The sequence below is a fragment of the Bidens hawaiensis genome, unplaced genomic scaffold, assembly GCF_021521415.1.
Source record: "Bidens hawaiensis isolate Kalapana, Puna unplaced genomic scaffold, B.hawaiensis_p1.1 tig00032397_1, whole genome shotgun sequence".
NCBI lineage: Eukaryota > Viridiplantae > Streptophyta > Magnoliopsida > Asterales > Asteraceae > Bidens > Bidens hawaiensis.
This window is the reverse complement of record NW_027495513.1, coordinates 126141-144673: the sequence shown is the minus strand read 5'-3', so window position 1 is coordinate 144673 and position 18533 is coordinate 126141. Positions and strand designations below refer to the sequence as shown.

The 18533-nt window shown below is 36.3% G+C and overlaps 2 protein-coding genes, 1 non-coding gene and 1 pseudogene across 3 annotated transcripts; 1 reads left to right on the top strand and 3 right to left on the bottom strand.

Annotated features, from left to right (window-relative positions):
• The first annotated feature begins 6196 nt into the window (after positions 1 to 6196).
• Positions 6197 to 7048, top strand: LOC143583439 (arabinogalactan O-methyltransferase 1 pseudogene; annotated as a pseudogene).
• Positions 7049 to 8235: 1187 nt separating this feature from the next.
• On the bottom strand, positions 8236 to 8318 carry TRNAL-AAG (transfer RNA leucine (anticodon AAG)). Its single transcript has one exon. It is a non-coding gene; the product is annotated as a tRNA-Leu (tRNA).
• A 2137-nt stretch (positions 8319 to 10455) lies between these two features.
• Positions 10456 to 12643, bottom strand: LOC143583438 (ribonucleoside-diphosphate reductase small chain-like). The gene is made up of 2 exons (XM_077065742.1): positions 12130 to 12643; positions 10456 to 11044 (listed from the first exon to the last, which is right to left on the bottom strand). Exons 1-2 carry the CDS (start codon positions 12632 to 12634, stop codon positions 10560 to 10562), a joined length of 990 nt encoding a protein of 329 aa, XP_076921857.1. The 5' UTR covers positions 12635 to 12643; the 3' UTR covers positions 10456 to 10559.
• A 1107-nt stretch (positions 12644 to 13750) lies between these two features.
• On the bottom strand, positions 13751 to 18147 carry LOC143583426 (uncharacterized). The gene is made up of 10 exons (XM_077065735.1): positions 18016 to 18147; positions 17302 to 17379; positions 16483 to 16595; positions 16017 to 16070; positions 15896 to 15920; positions 15691 to 15813; positions 15281 to 15447; positions 15102 to 15171; positions 14287 to 14385; positions 13751 to 14160 (listed from the first exon to the last, which is right to left on the bottom strand). The coding sequence occupies exons 1-10, from the start codon at positions 18145 to 18147 to the stop codon at positions 14104 to 14106; spliced, it is 918 nt and encodes a 305-aa protein (XP_076921850.1). The 3' UTR covers positions 13751 to 14103.
• Positions 18148 to 18533: the final 386 nt, after the last annotated feature.

Sequence of the window (18533 nt, the reverse complement as noted above, 5' to 3'; positions counted from 1 at the left end):
ACGGATGGACAATCCGAACGTACAATTCAAACACTTGAGGACATGCTTCGAGCGTGTGTACTCGATTTCGGTGGGAATTGGGATTCTCACATTCCTTACATTGAATTCTCTTACAATAACAGTTTCCATTCTATCATTGGTATGCCTCCTTTCGAAGCTCTCTACGGTCGCAAATTTCGTTCCCCGATTAGTTGGAACGAAATTGTCACACCCTCAAAATCCACTAACGGGGTTTACCGTCAGAGGGTGTGAACTAACAGGATCGGATTCATTAGTTATAATCAAACCATAAAAACGTTTACGAGTAATTAAATGCGGAAGCGTAAAACCATAGAAACCAATGTTGCGTCACGCAGGACGACTTAAAACCCAATGATAACAGTTTAAAATAAGTTTGCATAATTAAAAGAGTTTCAAGCAATGCATGATCCTAAACCGCGCGCCCGCCTCGGCTACCTGAGAATAACATACTAAAAATGTCAACACGGGGTTGGTGAGTTCACAAGTTTATATAAAATAAAGCGTTTAGCATTTGCGTTCAGCGTTTTGCGTTAAGCGTTTTGCGTTACCAGATAGTGTTATGTCAATTATATATCTATAGGTAGCTAGCCTATAAAACAAGTATTACTAAGTGTTCGACACCGAAGCTGACTGTTTATCATTTGCCTTGCCACTAGGTCTATCCCGACCATGGTATGTGTTTAGCCAAGATTACACCCACTCGACCTCCAGTCGATTTTAGCGTTGGGTGGGGTTTGTCAAACCCAGTAGTACTACTCAACAATGACTCGCTATTATCCAATATTAAACGGTTCGATGTGAATGAAGGACTTTAGTATTGCGTTTGCCACTTAGTATTTACAAGTGATATATAATTTATATTAACAAAATCTTAAATGCGTTTTCGGAGTATGTTATCTCCCCCAAGTGAAAAGCGTTTGAAAACAGTTTAAAAGGGGTAAGTGAACTCACTGTTTGCGAAGTATTCCCAAAATAATTCACCAAGATGCGCGTCACAGAAAAACTCTCTCTAGCGTTCTAAAACAACAAGGAGATTCTAAGTGTCGGAACTATTATCGAGTCTCTAGACTCGGCACATAATACCTTTGCAAATATCACGTTTCGTGTTTCGTTTGTGAATCGTGTGTGACTTAACAAGTACATTTGTGATACGATACATGTGTGAACAATTATTTACGTGTCATGTATTAATAATGTACATCACTAGCAACTATTCCCCACAGGGGCAATTTGGTCAAAACACCACAATTATTTAGCAAGTATTCCCCGCAGGGGCAATTTGGTCAAAACATAACAATTAACTAGCAATTATCATGTTTCATGCATTTTCACAAAATTCAGCAGCTAGTTTCACCGAGACAGAAATTCTACTTGAATGATTATACTATACCACCGATCATAGCATCTCAATTAATTCATCAAAAATCATCACAAAAGCATACATGTATTAGGTTTCCAGAACATATTTTATTTTATTTTTATTCCACATATGTTTCTCACAATGATCAAAACATTACAGCAAACTCATAACAGTCAAATTCATGCGCAACAGAATGTTATTTGAAATTCCCGTTAAACTAAAAATTCAACAAATGCAAGACCACTTGGGTTAGGTTCCTAACTCAACAAGTCAATTTCCAGAAGTGGAACCAACCCAATTGGTCTCGTAGTTCATGAGATATAATATTTACAAAACAACCTAACAGCAGGTCTAACAACTCAGCTTTGCACAACGTTTTTGTAAAATCATAAAGGTTAACTTTTACACGTCCAAAAATTGCAAATTTATATTATTTAGAAACTAGACTCAACCTAGTTTACTGTAGTATCAATTATCTCAACCAATTTTCACATTTACACCCCGTTACAGTCAATTGAACATCAACAACACAATCTGTCCAGAAACTGTTTGCATCCAAACTCAACATATTAACTATCTATGGACCATAATCCGTTCATATAACACTCTAGACACCATAACCACTATCCATGCATATCAATTACACCATACATACATGGTTAGGGTTTTATTCGATCTCAAAATCAAAGACAACAATTAACATGCAATAGCACCAATACTAGCTATCAATTCAACAATCAATACATCTTTCAATCAAAACAAGACACATGAACACCATCACATATGAAAATCAGACCTAGGGTTTATAATTAACCCATTAAAACCGAAATTAAACATAGAGGATGCATGGGATAGTTGTTTATACCTTCCTAGCACCTTAATCTTCAATCAAACTTGAACAATCTTGATTGTATGTGTGTGTATGAGGCCGATCGCAAGGGGGGGGGGGGTCTAGAGGCTGCCGTCAGTTTGGGAGAGAAAGGAAGAGGAGAGTTAGGGTTTTAAGTTTATATTAATAATAATAATATAATACACTTTGGTCCCTTAACTTTCAAATGTTACTTTACTAGCTTAATTAACTAATTCTAGCACATTGAGTTAACGTTATATAACATGTTATCACATAACACATAAGTTAACACATAATTATCACATAATTATTGTTTTGACGTTTTTCGTTTATTCACTAATCGTTTGCGTCAACTCGTTTGCGTTTCGGTGCAATTCCCGAAAGACTACACATGTAGTAAGTGTTAAGCGTCATTTAAACCCTAGTTTAAATGTAATGAGATGTGCGTTATAGATTCAGTGATCTTTAAGTTTGAATTGACGGTAACCTGAAATTAACGATTGTCACAGAAATCGGTGAAGCTCAAATTACCGGCCCGAAATGGTCCAAGAAGCCACCGACCGTATCAACCAAATCCGCAAGAACCTACTTGCCGCTAGAAGTCTACAAAAGAGCTACGCCGATAAACGGCGAAAACAGATCGAATTCAATGTCGACGATCTCGTCCTTCTCAAGGTATCCCCTTAGAAAGGAGTTGTTCGTTTTGGAAAGAAAGGAAAACTATATCCCCGTTTCGTAGGCCCATTCAAGATTCTTGAGTGAGTCGGAAAAGTAGCCTACCGACTCGAACTACCGGAAGAACTCACCGGTGTTCATCCGACCTTTCATGTTTCAAATCTCAAGAAGTGCTTAACCGAAGGTAATCTCCATATACCTCTCGACGAAGTACATGTCAATGAATCAATGATCATGGTTGAACGACCCGTTGAAATCATGGACCGCAACGAAAAGAAAACCAAGGGAAGTCGCATCAAGTTAGTTAAAGTTCGATGCGAATCACGGTGTGGCGCGGAGTTTACATGGGAACGAGAAGACTCGATGAAGGAGAAATATCCACATTTGTTTACATCATCTTAATTTCAGAAAGAAATTTCCTAAAGTAGGGGATACTGTGATATTTGTCAATTTCGGGTTATTTTATACTTGTATTCTTAATGTAAACCCGACCCATTTTGTATCCCGAACCTTTCGTTATTATCAAAACGATGAATTTTATGTTATATATTTGTTTTATAGTTGTTGGATCTAAAAAAAACACCCTTTTCGGTTCTTAAAATGCCCTGAAAACGCTCAAAACGAACTCGAGGGACTAAAACTACCAAAATGAAGAATTGAAAGACCCATTTGTAGTTTGTGCTTTCTTGGGTCTATAACCAACCCATTTTCATGAAACACCCTTTCTGAAAGACCCATTCAACTTACCCTAAATATACACACACGTCTTCTTCATTTGTGCTTGCTCATTTCCTCATTTCTCTCTCAAATTCTTGAATTCTAAGGTTCTTCTTCATAGTTTGACTCTCAAGGTCAAACTAAGCTAATCTTTCATTTTAACTAACTTCTCGATACTTAAAGCTTGATGTTACAACATATATATATAATATACGCTCCTTGTTTACCTTCGGTCTTTCATTTCTCCGATCTCGGCCGGTTGAAATGTCGGGCTAGTAAGACAAGGTTACATGGAGGATTTTGTAGTCCTTGTTTATATATTTAACAAATCTAACCATATAACTTGTTATACTTGCTTAACTTCTGCATATTTTAGCTTATCGTTCATATTTGTCAAATTCCATGGTATTGGGTATGTGGTGACTAGCCTCGGTTTCATCTCGAGTTGAGAACCGAACCAAAAACCGAACTTTCATTTAAAAGCTTTATTGTTAACTTTTTTAATGTAAAACTTGAGTATTATTATTTATAAGTTATTTTACAAGTTCCATGGTAATTGGGTATGTGGTAACCATCCTCGGTCTTATTCCGAGTCAAGGACCGAACCAAAAACCGAACTAAACCGAGTTCACTCGCTTAAGACACACAAGTGTGTTTTTAGCCACCAAAACTCATATTTTTCTTCAAGATTATATTTTAAATCAATTTTAGTTAATTTCTAAACATACTTGGCATGTCGGTAACCAACTTGATCTTATAACAAGTTCGGACCAATAAAGTCGTATACTCGCTTAACGAACGTTAAGGTTCTTCACAATAGAACTACATACTTGGTTAAGTCTATTTTGATTTTATTGAGTTATCTCATAACATTTAATATTTTGGGAAGTTAACTGTGAGCTTGGTCAATTATCGAGTCTCGAACCGACAAACCCGAACACTCGTTTAAACCTCGTTTTGGTATTCTTATAACCAAATGTTTTGCAATATCGCATTTTAACCCACATTATTACTTAACATAGGTTGAGTAAAGAAAAAGAAAAAAACTAATGAATAGAATACCGAGACCCCGGTTTCGAGTAAACTTATTTTACAAAACTTGTTTCTTTAATTTCTCGAATATTTACATTTTAAATCCTAAACTTTATTTATTTACTTTATTTGTCATGTATTTTATTTTAAGCCCTTCCAAGACTACCTACTAACACAAGACCCGTTTAATACAGGTCTTGCTCGTTAAACCGATCTCTCCGATTATTCACGACACTATCTTTCAAGTTACTTGTTAATGTGAGTATTTTTTCATCCCCCGTTTTCCATCTTTCGTTTTGGGGTGGCATTGCATACTTATTCAAATTCAAATAATTTATACTTGAGTCTTAAACCACAACACTTATTGTATCTGTTTACTTAAATAAATGCTCGATTTGGTGTTATATGCTTTACATGATTATGTGCAAATTCTTGAATGCTAAGGCGGGTAGCCTCTTGAATGCTAAGGCGGGTAGCCTCATCAAAGTATGATCATACGTTAATTCCGAGTATATATGGTATCCCCATATAGAAAGGTGTCGTCAATGTATTCTTATTGACGATTTCATTATTGTCGTCAATGTATTCTTATTGACGGTTTTATTATCTAAATTGTTGCTATTATTTATTGTTTTCATATACTAGTTGTGGATTTCATACTATATACTTATTGTCCAAAACTATGAAAATTACTCACCAACCTTTGTGTTGACAAACTCTATTTTATGCAATATTACAGGTTTGATGTTAGCTTGATTGGATTACTTGAAGAAACTTATCATCTTGGCTTTAGGATATTAGAAAATGAAAGAACAAGTTATTTGTTTATCTATCTATTTGACATTTTGTATGAACAATTGTTGTGTTATTTATGATGATATGGATTTAAATGAGTTGTTTAAATATTATAACTTTATAGTGTCGTTGTGCAATAAGCAATCATGTCGCGTCTCGACGTTTCCGCCCTCATTGGTTGGGGTGTGACACGAACCATACATATACACCCCTCGGTTTAAAGAAAGCTACAAAACATTAACACTTGAATTTTATTAATTAAAAGTTGTAACATGTTTTTTTAGCCTTTTTCTTTTTTGTTTCACATAGGAAATATTTTTATTTTTTTTTGTTGACGTTGAGTGGCGACGTGGATTTTATTTTTATTATTAAATTTTAATATAATTAATATTTTTTTAAAATTTTATAAATTTAACTACATATGTTGCAAATTCCGACCCTAACATCTTATCCTCCATTTGTTTCTTGAGGCACAAAAAAATAGACGAGACTCGATTTGAAAATATAATGACTCGATTTGAAAAAAAAATTACATAATTATCAATTCAAAAGTTACTGCTTACTTCAGATGTAATAATAATTATTTCATTCAATAGTTATATAATTCTTTTCTACAATATATATTTCTAATATGATTATATGAATGTTAATTACCATCAGAAAATAATTTCGAACACATATCATTAGCATACTATTCACTCCACCAAACCCTAACCTCACCACCAATCACAATCCTCTATCCAATTATGAGAAACCTCATCATCGTCGCAGAAAAGCCACTATTCTTCACCATCCTCATCGCCGTCATAATCACCGCCGGCCTCACCATCACCACTCTCCACCGCACCGGCGGCGCCAACCCCACTTCCATCCTCTGCACATTCGTCAATCCTCAAACCCAATCCCACACCGAACCCCTCAAACACTCCACCACCCACATCTCCGCCATCCTCCACTACGCCACCACCAAAACCACCGCCCAACAAACCCTTCCAGAGATCAAAGTTGCCGCTGACGTCATCCAAACCCTAGCCCCATGCAACCTCCTTATTTTCGGGATCGGCCACGAATCCGTCATGTGGGCCTCACTCAACCCACGTGGCACCACCTTATTCCTCGAAGATGATCTTAACTCCGTGCATAGAACCCTTAACGACGCGCCGTCATTGCGCGTGCACCATATCGAGTACTGGACGCAGCTCTCAGACTCTGATTATCTTTTAACGTCGTACAAAACATCCCCCAAATGCCTCCCTCCACGCGTGTTCCTGAAAGGGAACACGCAGTGCAAGTTGGCGTTACACAACTTGCCAGAGGAGGTGTACAAGAGGGAATGGGACGCGATAATAATTGACGGTCCAAAAGGGTATTATGGGGAGGCACCCGGGAGGATGGCCGCAATATTTTCTGCGGCTGTGATGGCGCGAAATAGAGAAAGGGCGGGAGATACGCATGTGTTTGTGCATGATGTTAATAGGAAGGTGGAGAAGGAGTACGCGTTAGAGTTTTTGTGTAAGAATTATTTGGTGACGTCGGAGAGTAGGCTTTGGCATTTTAAGATACCGCCAGCGGGTAAAGATAGCCTCACGTTTTGCTAGGACGGGTGTGTTTTGTTTGGGTCTGGTATTATTGAGCGCTTTGGACGCATATAAAAAATCTCTCTGCTTTTTTCGTCCCATGTCATAATACATATGACATGGGGATGTGAAAATAACGAAATAACTATTGTACTTGGGATTGGTCAAATGCAGAAAGATCAAAAACTCGGTTCTAAGTTATTTTAGATGAATTTGAAGTTTTTATAGGAATCGTTGTTCTAATATGTATTGTGATCCGTATGACTCTTAGTTGAATCAAGTCGATGTTAGAATTTTAGGGTCGGGTGAGGTTTTATTAATAAATACTACCATGAGAATGCTATATATGTTAGTATAGCTAATTTTAGTTTAAGAATGCTAATTATAAGATCATTATATCTCTCTCACTTTTAGTTTCAAGAGATCCTTCATTCCATCATTGTTGGACAGTTAAAACAGTCTATTGATTAACGGGGCATGCTTTTAGTCACTCTATCATGAAAACTAGCTTTTAATTTTATTCTCAAATATTTGTTATGTGGTCATTTTCAAAACTATGAGTCCAACAAAAAATTCGGTGCTATATGCTCTCTAAAAGATTTAAAATTCTGGTGTCGATCACTTGAGCCCAATCTCCACCATTGCCTACACTTAGGTACGCAGCGTTCGCTCCTCACCATGTGTGATTCTTGGAATCCTCCTACATATAATTAGTGTTTCAAATTAATAGTGCTGTTTGTGTAGAATAATTTCTTCTATTGTACAAGTTCTAAATTAATTAGGAAACATATTTGAAAAAAAATGGTCCAATCTTTTGAATGTTTGATGATGTTGATTCATAGTAATGAAGCCCGAATATCGTGCTTATTTTGGTTCCTAGCAGTTCATTCTTTGATGTTGTTCTCGTTGTTGTTAGGTTAAATTGTGCTATAATCTTCAACATATGTTTACTTGAGGTTTTGAGATGATAAAGAAATCAAATATGACAAATAAGTGACACATAAATCATTTAACCAAAAAGTGTGATTATATTGGTACGTGGGTTAAGATATGCACTCTCATCAAAATAGATAGCTTAACGATAGTAACCAACACATAGACTTCACTTTTGCACGTGAGGTGTTCAAAGTTCATATAAAATATTTCTAACCGATTGAACTTGAGGTTGTCCTAATTTGAAGCTTTGGAAAAAAGGAATAAAAAAACGTTGTTGAAAGTGGGATTTGAACCCTCACGCCCTTTCGGACCAGAACCTTAATCTGGCGCCTTAGACCAACTCGGCCATCTCGACTTGATGTTATTCGGCTTTCAAATAATTCTACTATTTGTTTGCATTTTCATTTACTGTTGCTTCTTGCTATACTTTAAGTTATAAAAGGAGTTTTATGGTTATATAACTTATCAAAGAGAATATTTACACGGTGTTAATAGGTGTATAGATAAGACAGAACAAAGTTGTTTAGTTGTGTTTAACTTACAATTTTTTTTCAAAAAGTGTATTTTAGAAAAAAAATTAGGTTAATGGGTTGGTTAAAAAGAAAAAAAAAAAGAAATAGATTAATCTGCTATCTCTAATAACAGTTTAGGAGGAAGTGAAATATTTAATCCGTCATTACAAAAAACAACTTACCTGACAAGCTCTAATCCACCATTCCCAATAACGGTTTAGGAGGAAACCCATTTCACCCCGTTAACCGACGTTAGTTTTAACAAACCAAGTTAACCCAATTAGTTTTTTTAACAAACCAAACTAACCCTTTATCATAGTGTTTTTAACTTACATTGAATTTTGAATAGTTTTATAAAAGTAGATGTTTTACAAATTGAAATGTAAAGTACATGTTTTATAAAAGCAGTAATAATATTAAAAATATGAAAGTACATGTTTTTAAGTTACATTGAACTTTGAATTCCCTTTTTACTTTGGATTTATACACGCTTCCAAACCAACACTGCAAAGTTATTGTTCGGGCACGGTTGAGTAGTGTACACATCAATGCCAAAATAATAACTTTGCAGTATTGGTTTGGAAGCGTGTATAAATCCAAAGTAAAAGGGGAATCCAAAGTTCAATGTAACTTAAAAACATGTACTTTCATATTTTAAATATTATTATTGCTTTTATAAAACATGTACTTTACATTTCAATTTATAAAACATCTACTTTTATAAAACTATTCAAAATTCAATGTAAGTTAAAAACACTAGGATAAGGGGTTAGTTTGGTTTGTTAAAAAAACTAACTGGGTTAACTTGGTTTGTTAAAACTAACGCCAGTTAACGGTGTGAAAATGGGTTTCCTTCTAAACCGCTATTGGGAATGGCGGATTAGAGCTTGTCAGGTAAGCCGCTTTTTGCAATGACGGATTACATATTTCGCTTCCTCCTAAACCGCTATTAGGGATAGCGGATTAACCTATTTCCTTTTTTATGCCAACCCATTAACCTAATTTTTTTTCTAAAATACATCTTTTTGAAAAAAAATTCGTTTAACTTATGCTTAAAACTTAAAAGTGAACTCAAGACATATAAATTGAAAAATAATTATTATGCATTCAACATAATACATACTATATATTTTTTATTGGTCTCGAAGAAGGTTGGCTTTGTGGCTTGGAGGGCGGTACTCAACTGCCTTCCAACCTTTGATGCTTTGGCAAAACGTAACACTCCGGTGAGAACGACTTTATGTCCGATTTGTGGGGAGATGGAGGAATCAGTGGAACGCGTGCTCGTTTCTTGTGGTATTGCTCATGCCATGTGAAGTGTGATTGCGCTATTGTGTAAGCTACCTACCATCCATATATTTGTTTAGTTATGGGGATGTGATGGACCTACACAAATACTATTCACTTCTGAAGGATTGAGCAAAAATATTACAAGCTATTTGTTTGGTAGCCACTTGGTGTCTTTGGAAGTGGAGGAATAGGCTAGTCCATTCCAGAACCCTGATTCATCTTTCGAACTTGGTGGAGGAGATAAAAGTAATGGGTTTTTTTTGGATAAAAAATAGAGGCTGGAAAGAGGATCTCCCTTCAGGTGTAATGGGGGTAGTGTGCTAGCTACCTTGTCAATTTTTGTTTTGGTGTTTTACTTTTTTGACCAATGTTTTTTTGCTTGCTTCTAACACCTTACTTAAAGTGTTAATGAAGTTTTTTTTGTTGATCGTTCAAAAAAATATTATTGTAAGTATAAATTATATTGCATGGTATAAAGTATAAACAGTCACTAGTTAATAATGCTTATACACATGATCAAGCTCTAGCTTATACCACTTATTGAAAGAATTTTAATTTAGCTTTAGCCTATGTTCTGCTTAGTTTACCTTTTATAAAGCCATATGTAAATTTATAGCATATAGTCTTGGTAGAATAATACATACTTATACTTGATCAAATTGTATAAATCAAATGGTTGCATATATAAAAATAAAAACTCCAAAGTGTAACAAGATATCATTACTACAAACTACAAAGCAAGATATAAATTGCTTTAGGTGTATGATAAGTGATAACACTGAACAAAACCCAATTTAGAAATCATCATCCATCTTGAACACATGATCATCCGACTTCCCACCAAGATTCGACATCACCGACGCCTTCTGGTACTCCCCAACCCTCTTCTCGAAAAAATTAGTCTTCCCCTGCAACGAAATCAGCTCCATCCAATCAAACGGGTTCTGCACATTATACAGTTTCCCATACCCCAACGCATTCAACAGCCTATCCGCCACAAACTCGATATACGTACTCATTAGATTCACATTCATCCCCACCAATCCACAAGGCAACGCGTCACAAACAAATTCCCGCTCAATCTCCACTGCATCAGACACTATTCCTTTCACTTGCTCTTCACTTAACTTCATCTTCAACAAACTGTAGATCAAGCATGCAAAATCACAGTGTAAGCCTTCATCCCGTGAGATTAGTTCGTTTGAGAAAGTGAGTCCTGGCATCAGACCACGTTTTTTGAGCCAGAATATAGCACAGAAGCTGCCAGAGAAAAAGATACCTGGTGCAAATAGAACACCAAAGAATTGAATAACCAATGAACACGATCAAATATTATTCAACTATTAAAAGCATGGCCGATTGCAGATAATATTCTGAATTTAATTAGAAAAAATTCCAATTGCTATAGACCTAACCAACATTTAAACAAACTGTGATTACTGCCTAACAAGTAACCAAAACATGGTTAATGATCATTTCTTTCATAATTACCAAAGTACCCTCAATGACCCAAATAATCTAATTTTGCTTCACAAGAACCATTGACCCCAAATTGTCAATTTTATCCACAAGGTTCAACAAAATGTAACAAAACCTAAAATTCCCCAATTCTCTATTGTAAACAAGTCAGACCTGACCTTTTATCCATGTCTATCAACATTTTTGTCTAATCATATAACAACAGAGCACATTGCTAAATCTGATCAAACCAACTAAATTTGAGTGCAAGTCATCCAAATCTTTTTTGTAAGTTCCAAATTTTCCAACAATTTGGTACCCATACCAAAAATGCTAGTTTAGGTACGATCTAAGCAGTTACTGCAGAAAAATATCAAATATCGGTTATCGCAAAGAGATATCGGTAATTTTAATATCATGTAAAATTCATATATATAGCAATTTAACACTAATAATTCAATATATTCTCATACCATTAACAAATTAACCTTTTGCAAATTGCAAAACACTGATAATCTTAGCAAGTAAGAATTGATTAAGACTTAAAATAATAACATTGAACACTAAAAGTTGATAATTAAGACTTAAAACACTAATATCAGGAATATCGGTGATATATCGGTCAAATATTAGTCCAAAATGCGGTCAAATATCAGTAAATATTATTGATATTATCGGTACAGATGTTCTAAACCAATATCCTGACTTAAATATCGCCAAGAGACCGATAACCAATATATCAATGATATATGCATACGGTACAATATGCAGGCAAAAAATCAATACATACTGATACAATACCAAATTTCTTAAAAACTTAGTACCGGTACAAGTACCAAAATGCTCATTTCAGTATATGTACTCATTCACCATAAACTTTTATACAACAAATTATAATAACAATACCTTCAACGCAAGCAAAAGCAATAATCCGCTCCGCAAACGTTTCGGATCCATCGATCCACCTTAGCGCCCACTTGGCCTTCTTCTGAATGCACGGAATCGTCTCAATCGCCCGAAACAGCCTACTCTTCTCACTGGAATCCTTAATATACGACTCCAAAAGCAAACTATACATCTCGGAGTGAATATTCTCAATGGCGATCTGAAACCCGTAGAACGCACGCGCCTCGGCGATCTGGACCTCCTTCATGAACCGTCCGGCGAGGTTCTCGAGAACGATGCCGTCCGAGGCGGCGAAGAAGGCGAGAACGTGAGAGATGAAGTGGCGTTCGTCGGGTGTTAGGGTTTCCCATTGACGGTGGTCTTGTGAGAGGTCGACTTCTTCGGCGGTCCAGAATGAGGCTTCGGCCTTTTTGTACATTTCCCAGATTTGGGGGTATTGGATTGGGAACATGCAGAAGCGGTCTGGGTTTGGGGCGAGAAGGGGTTCTTCTGGGACTGAAGGCATGGTTGGTTGTGGTGGATTAGGGTTTGGTGTGGTGGGATGTGAATGGGTGGTGGTTATATTGGGGATTTGCAGGCCGGGTGGGTTTGAATTGAGAGCGGGTGATTTTTGGGATTTGGTGAGTGGTCTCGCGGGAAAATGGGCATCAAAAGTTGAAATTGGAGCTTATTTTGATGGGGATTTTAAAATTTAAAGGCATGGGATCTTCATTTCAAAGGGTGGCAAATGAGTTGGGTTGGGTTGAAACGGGTTATAGGTTGGAATGGGTTTGGATCAAAATGAGTCAGTTGGAAAAAAGGTTGTTTTGGTTCCGGCCAGAACAGATCCGGGTCCGAACGAGTTTCGGGTGGTCGGTTTTTTTTATTTTTTGAACGAGGACAACAAAGTAATTATTTTAGTTTTTGTACTTTTTTTATTTTTATTTACATTTTGAGTTATGATTTTTTTTATTATTATTTTAATTTTTTTAGGGGTTTTTATCATAAAAAGATGTTTTGTGTATATCTTTCGTACGTTTGTCAGTCATGCATGACATGCACATGTACCACGGGAGTGGTGTATGAAGATCACAGCCGTTTTCAATTGGAACCCTTGAATTCAACAAGTTTTCGTGTTTGTTTAAAGAGGTATTGCAAGGAAGGTTTTTTGAAAATCAGTTGCGGTTAAATACGTGATAAGAGTTTATAGACCGTTAAAACCGATCAAGCAATCTAAATTGATTAGTTTGGCTGGTTTGAGACTTTTAAGGTTCAATTTATAGTTAAGAGTTAAGTTTAGCAATTCATTTCAGTTTAGTTCAGAGTGGAAACCTAGATGGCTAGAACCGACAGTGTAAGGCTAGAAACTGAACCAAGTATTTGCTTTAACTATAATTTATTTTCATTTATGATTAGTTACTAATTGTTTGTATTTACTTGAAAATTATATATTTCTTTTATTTTGGGAATATTTAGTTTGCGTGAGTATAAACATTTATGAGCAATCTTTTATCATTATCTTTAAATTTTCAACACACAAATTATTTTTAAAAAATTTATAAACAGGTTTAAAACATAAAATTGAACCATTTTATTTGTGGCAGTCTGACCGAGCAAACCAACCTGGCCAGTTTGGTTTATCGTTGTTCGAAACCATAGTTAGTGGTTCAGCCCAAAGTTCACGTAAAAAAAAATTGGTTGAACTTGTCCTTAAGCAGCACTGGACCACTGGCATCCAAAGGCCATCGTCATTTAATTGGAGGCGATCCTCAATAAAACCAAAGCAAAATGTTAAGGTCTAGACTCCAGACAGAGATTAAGCAATGAGAACAAAGTTTGCACTTTTAAGTTAAAGGACCGAATATACAAAAAGTGACCAACATTCAACAACAAAATTAATTTGCGGCCTATCAAAAGCTGAGATGGTACTGATTCTAAGTTTCAAACTTTACAACTATAGCATGGAGTTAACTGTTAGCTATGCAGCAGATGATACTAATCTGTTTCTTCAACATCATCATTTGGATCAGACATCCACGGTTGTTTAGGACCCTAAAACCAATTAGCATACATGAATCAGATTTGCAGTAAAATTTATGGAAATCATTCTATCTGGTCAGCATCAATGCTTCATTGTTATAGTCAAAGTTCGGTCAAAATTAGTGTTGATATGAGTACCTTCCCTTGACGAATAATGGTTGGGGGAACATGAGTCATGTCCACTACAGTAGATGGGTTAGCCATTCTAACACCAGCCTCGATCACAAAATTAAGCCCCTGAGGTTGACAAGATGGATGGATTAGTTAATGAGTCAAAACTGGTCCTGGTTTGGTTGATCTACAAACACCAAATGGTTCACTTACTTAAATATATTAATATTTAATGTTGAAAACTATAATGATGATCATATAAACAAGATATATGGTAAAAATTTTATTCTTTTATATGAAATGATAGTATTCATTTTTCACCTATTCCTCCTTTAGCTTAATCTTTTAAACTTTAACCGATTTGAGAACCCGTTTATATGTAAAAGGGTTGAAATTGCAACCTGTATCTCATGAAATAATGGATTCCGCAATATAAATATTGGACCAAATAGTCAACTTTATTTTTAAAATCATCATCATCATCATACTCAGTGTATCCCACCAATAGCAAAGCTATGGTAGGGTTTGAGGAGGGTAAAATGTAGACAGCCTTACCTCTACTCCATAGGAATAGAGAGGCTGCTTCCGGTGAGACCCCCGGCTCGATAGTGGTTTTGCATCAAGCCTTGGACATAAGGCACATAACACTCAACCAGATGATGCTTGATTAACCTTCTGCCACTTTTAACGCTATTTTCACGAAATTAGTAAGATAACGTCAAAATTAGTGCAATTTCACTTTTGCCCACCCAAAGGCCCACACATATATACATTATATGCGTGCACCGCAAACAGGGCGAATTTATTTTTAAAATGAGTGTGATATTTTAAATAGAAACTACCTCTGGTCCGTATGTATCAGCAATTATAACTGGGTCGATTATCCATTGATTTTCCTGGGGTGACCTGACACTGAATAAAACATGCAAGTCTTTTAACAACTGCCATAGGAATCAACCAGATATAAACTGCTAAAAATATTAAATATGTAACGAATGGAATTATGATAGAGAAATCTTACCTTGTGGAAATTAGAGGTGCACCCATCTTATCCAATACAGCTTGACATACAACATCATCTGGTATACGGACACCCAAACTTTTTCTAGATGCGTATTTAGGAACGCTAGGCCCATATTTTACACATTGTTTTGGTAATGCTTTGCTTGCAGTTAAGATAAAAGTGTACTGTTGCATTAAGATTAACAAAGCACATTAAAGAGATTTATGATAATAAATATTGTTTTCGCAATCAGAAGTAACAAAATAATTCTTTTTATAAATGGACCAAGAACTTTTGTTTATGGGTCAACCCAGCCAAGACTTGTTTTGACTTGTTACATAACCTGCCCAACCCACCCATCTGTCACCTCTAGCATGCAGGATAAACTTATGTGCAAATATTTTAAAAAATAACCAAATTGTACTTACAGGTCCAGGCACGCAATGCTTTACAGCCCGAAAATAGTCTGAAAGGCCATTACTGTTCCCACGAGGAAACCCAGTTGTATATGTGTCTATGTCATGTAGCGAACGACACAAAATGCTAAATGGCTGCAAAAGTGGTACGATGGCATTACACATAAGAAACAAACGAACAGAAAACAATAAAAAGAATGAAATAATAAAAGTTTGCCTTTGTAGCTTCTACTTCTTTTAGTCTGCATTAAAATATAAAAAAGAGAAGCTACAGTTACTATTTATTCCTTAATAATGTGGAAGAGAAGAGGAATCGGGTGGGTTACAAAAGCATTTACCTTCGAAGACGTTCAATGGCATCATGGTTAGTCATATCACAGACCATTGCATACCTATCAAGAGCGTAAAAGTTCATGAAAAAGTGGTGTGTTTCACTTAATCTTGTCCTAAAGGTAACTGAATGTATTCCAATCTTTAATAACTACGCTTATTTCATACACATTCGGTTCGGATAAGATATTGCAAGTAACTGATAAACACGACCATTGCAACAGAATGTGTGCACGGCTTCTAAAAATGTGATTCTGTGATAGCTATGAGTATGTACGCAAACAAATGAAAGATACACGGCCGCTAATGTGTTAAGCATATATTTACTCCATGTAGGCTCAAATAACCAATAAATATTTAGGAACCACTTAATTCACTAGTGAGTACATATGTGAAATCATTAGGAAGGGTGGTATACCAACTAGTGAATTAAGTGTATAAGTGAATTCATCGATGAGTACACCTGTAACTTACACAGTGTCAGTGGGAATGACCCCAACGGCTCCACTTTTAAGAAGTTCAACAGCCGAATCCAGTTTCCATGTGTCTGATCCTTCTGGATCAACCTCAATATAGAGCAATCCATCCTGCTGAAATTTCAACAATATCATAATTAACTTTCACGTAAAGCATAAACGGTTTACAAATTCCTTTCACAATCAGGAATAGAGTTTCAATATAATGCATCCTACTTATTTACATACATACTTTCTGAAAACTTGATTCCCAAATCCCATCATGTTAATAAATAATAAGTAATAACCATTAATCATCAAATATACTCATTGTTGTTCATGGTGAAACAGTTTTGATCACCGAAATATACAGAAAATTAGTGCTTCAATAATAGCAAACTTCGGGGTGTAAACGAGCCAAGCCAGAGCTCCACTAGGCTCGAGCTCAGCTAGTTTTGAGCTATTTTTCTAAAGCTTGAGCTCAGCCTGTGAATTTTTTTCAAGCTCGGGCTCAACTCCTTATTATATATCAATTCATTTATATATATTTTTACTTATTTTTATATATTTTTCTCAAATCTTAACGAGCCTAAGCATTCTTTGCGGCTTGGGCTCAAAAAAGCTCTTCTCGTTTCGAGCTTTTTATCGATCCAATTCCAAGCTCAAGTAGCTCGCACTCATTAGCATTTAGCAATTCATATGGTCAATTTATTATATAAATACATCCTCCGGCTAGTTTAATATGAAACTGATATTATATACTTAACAAGTGTCAACTAAATCAGTGTTGTAATTAATTTGAGCAACTGATCGGAATAGAAGAAGTGGTTAAGGTTACCTTGGGAAGACGAGGGACAGAGTACTTGAGGCGTTTAGGGCTTCTCTTCACAACAGCTGAAACTCTGAAACGATTAGCCTTTTATGATGGTTGGAATGACACGTTGGAGGTGGAGGGACTTAGAGACCGCCGGAATGGAAGCGGTGGTGCGGCGGCGCAGGTGGTTGTTTTCATTTGCAGCGCCGTCGCGACGCCCACCATGGTTTTGTAATTGTATATTGTAATTGTTGTCGAGAAGAAGAAACTAGAAAGGGCTTTGGTTTCGTACCAAATAGTAATACAATGAAATGCTGAAATTGTGCCTTGATGGTGACAAACAAAACCCGTTATTATTCCTTGTCTGCAAGGTATATCCGGGTTCCATCAAACAAAATCTTAAAAAAGACTCCTATTTAACTTCTTTTTAACTAGTTTAGAGTTTCCGAAATCTAAATCTTAAACAAAATCTTAAAGGGGGTTGCGGCGCAGCTTGTTGCCCGTTTGCCTGCCACTTTATTGTAATCGTTTTATAGTAAATTATATAAAACTTCGATTTAACTTCTTTTTAACTAGTTTTTTTTTCACATATTTCATCTTTTGTTTCAAGTGAAACTATAACGAATCAAATTTTGTTAAAGGTCATTCTCTTCTACCTGGATTGGTCACTTTTTTTCATTTCCATTCAAAAATATTTTTTTTAACAATGGTAGGGGTGGGTGGCAATCTCCGATGCACGGAAACGCCGGTGGAAGTGGAGTCCCCGTCCCGGGGACGGAAACGCCGGTGAAACGCCACCAAAACGTTTCCTGGCCGTTTCCGTAAAAAGAGAACGGGAGGTAATACGATTCCGGGATTTGGGGACGGCATGTTTAGAGTTTCCGAAACGTTTCATTATTAGATCTAGGGTTTTTTTTTTATTAAACTGTTCAACTTCCATTGATAATATTATATATATTAAAGTTTGGCACTCACGGCAGAAAACTTAAAAGTTATAAGGCTGAGGGGTGTGGGGCGCTAACCTGGGCGCGAGAGCCCCTCCGCTCGCGCCTCGGGGCGCTAACCCCACACCACCGGGGCGCGAGCCGGGGCGCGAGCGGGGCTCGAGCGCGGAAATCCAGGCAGGCGTGAGTGTGGTCGCGGGAGAAGAGAGAGAAAAAGCCGGTGGGCCCGCCCAAAAGAGCCGTTGGAGCTCCGATTTTTTTAAAAAAAAACCCTTAAAACCTCTATATAATACCCCAAATTACTCCCATTTC

Excerpts from the sequence above, each read along its gene's own strand:
- LOC143583438 (XM_077065742.1), bottom strand. The coding sequence starts at position 12,634 with ATGCCTTCAGTCCCAGAAGAACCCCTTCTCGCCCCAAACCCAGACCGC. Across the intron at positions 11,045-12,129 it reads TGCTTTTGCTTGCGTTGAAG|GTATCTTTTTCTCTGGCAGC; the intron begins GTATTGTTATTA and ends TATTTGCACCAG.
- LOC143583426 (XM_077065735.1), bottom strand. The coding sequence starts at position 18,147 with ATGCCGTCCCCAAATCCCGGAATCGTATTACCTCCCGTTCTCTTTTTA. Across the intron at positions 16,596-17,301 it reads CTGTCCCTCGTCTTCCCAAG|GATGGATTGCTCTATATTGA; the intron begins GTAACCTTAACC and ends AAATTTCAGCAG. Across the intron at positions 14,386-15,101 it reads CTGATACATACGGACCAGAG|GGGCTTAATTTTGTGATCGA; the intron begins GTAGTTTCTATT and ends TGTCAACCTCAG.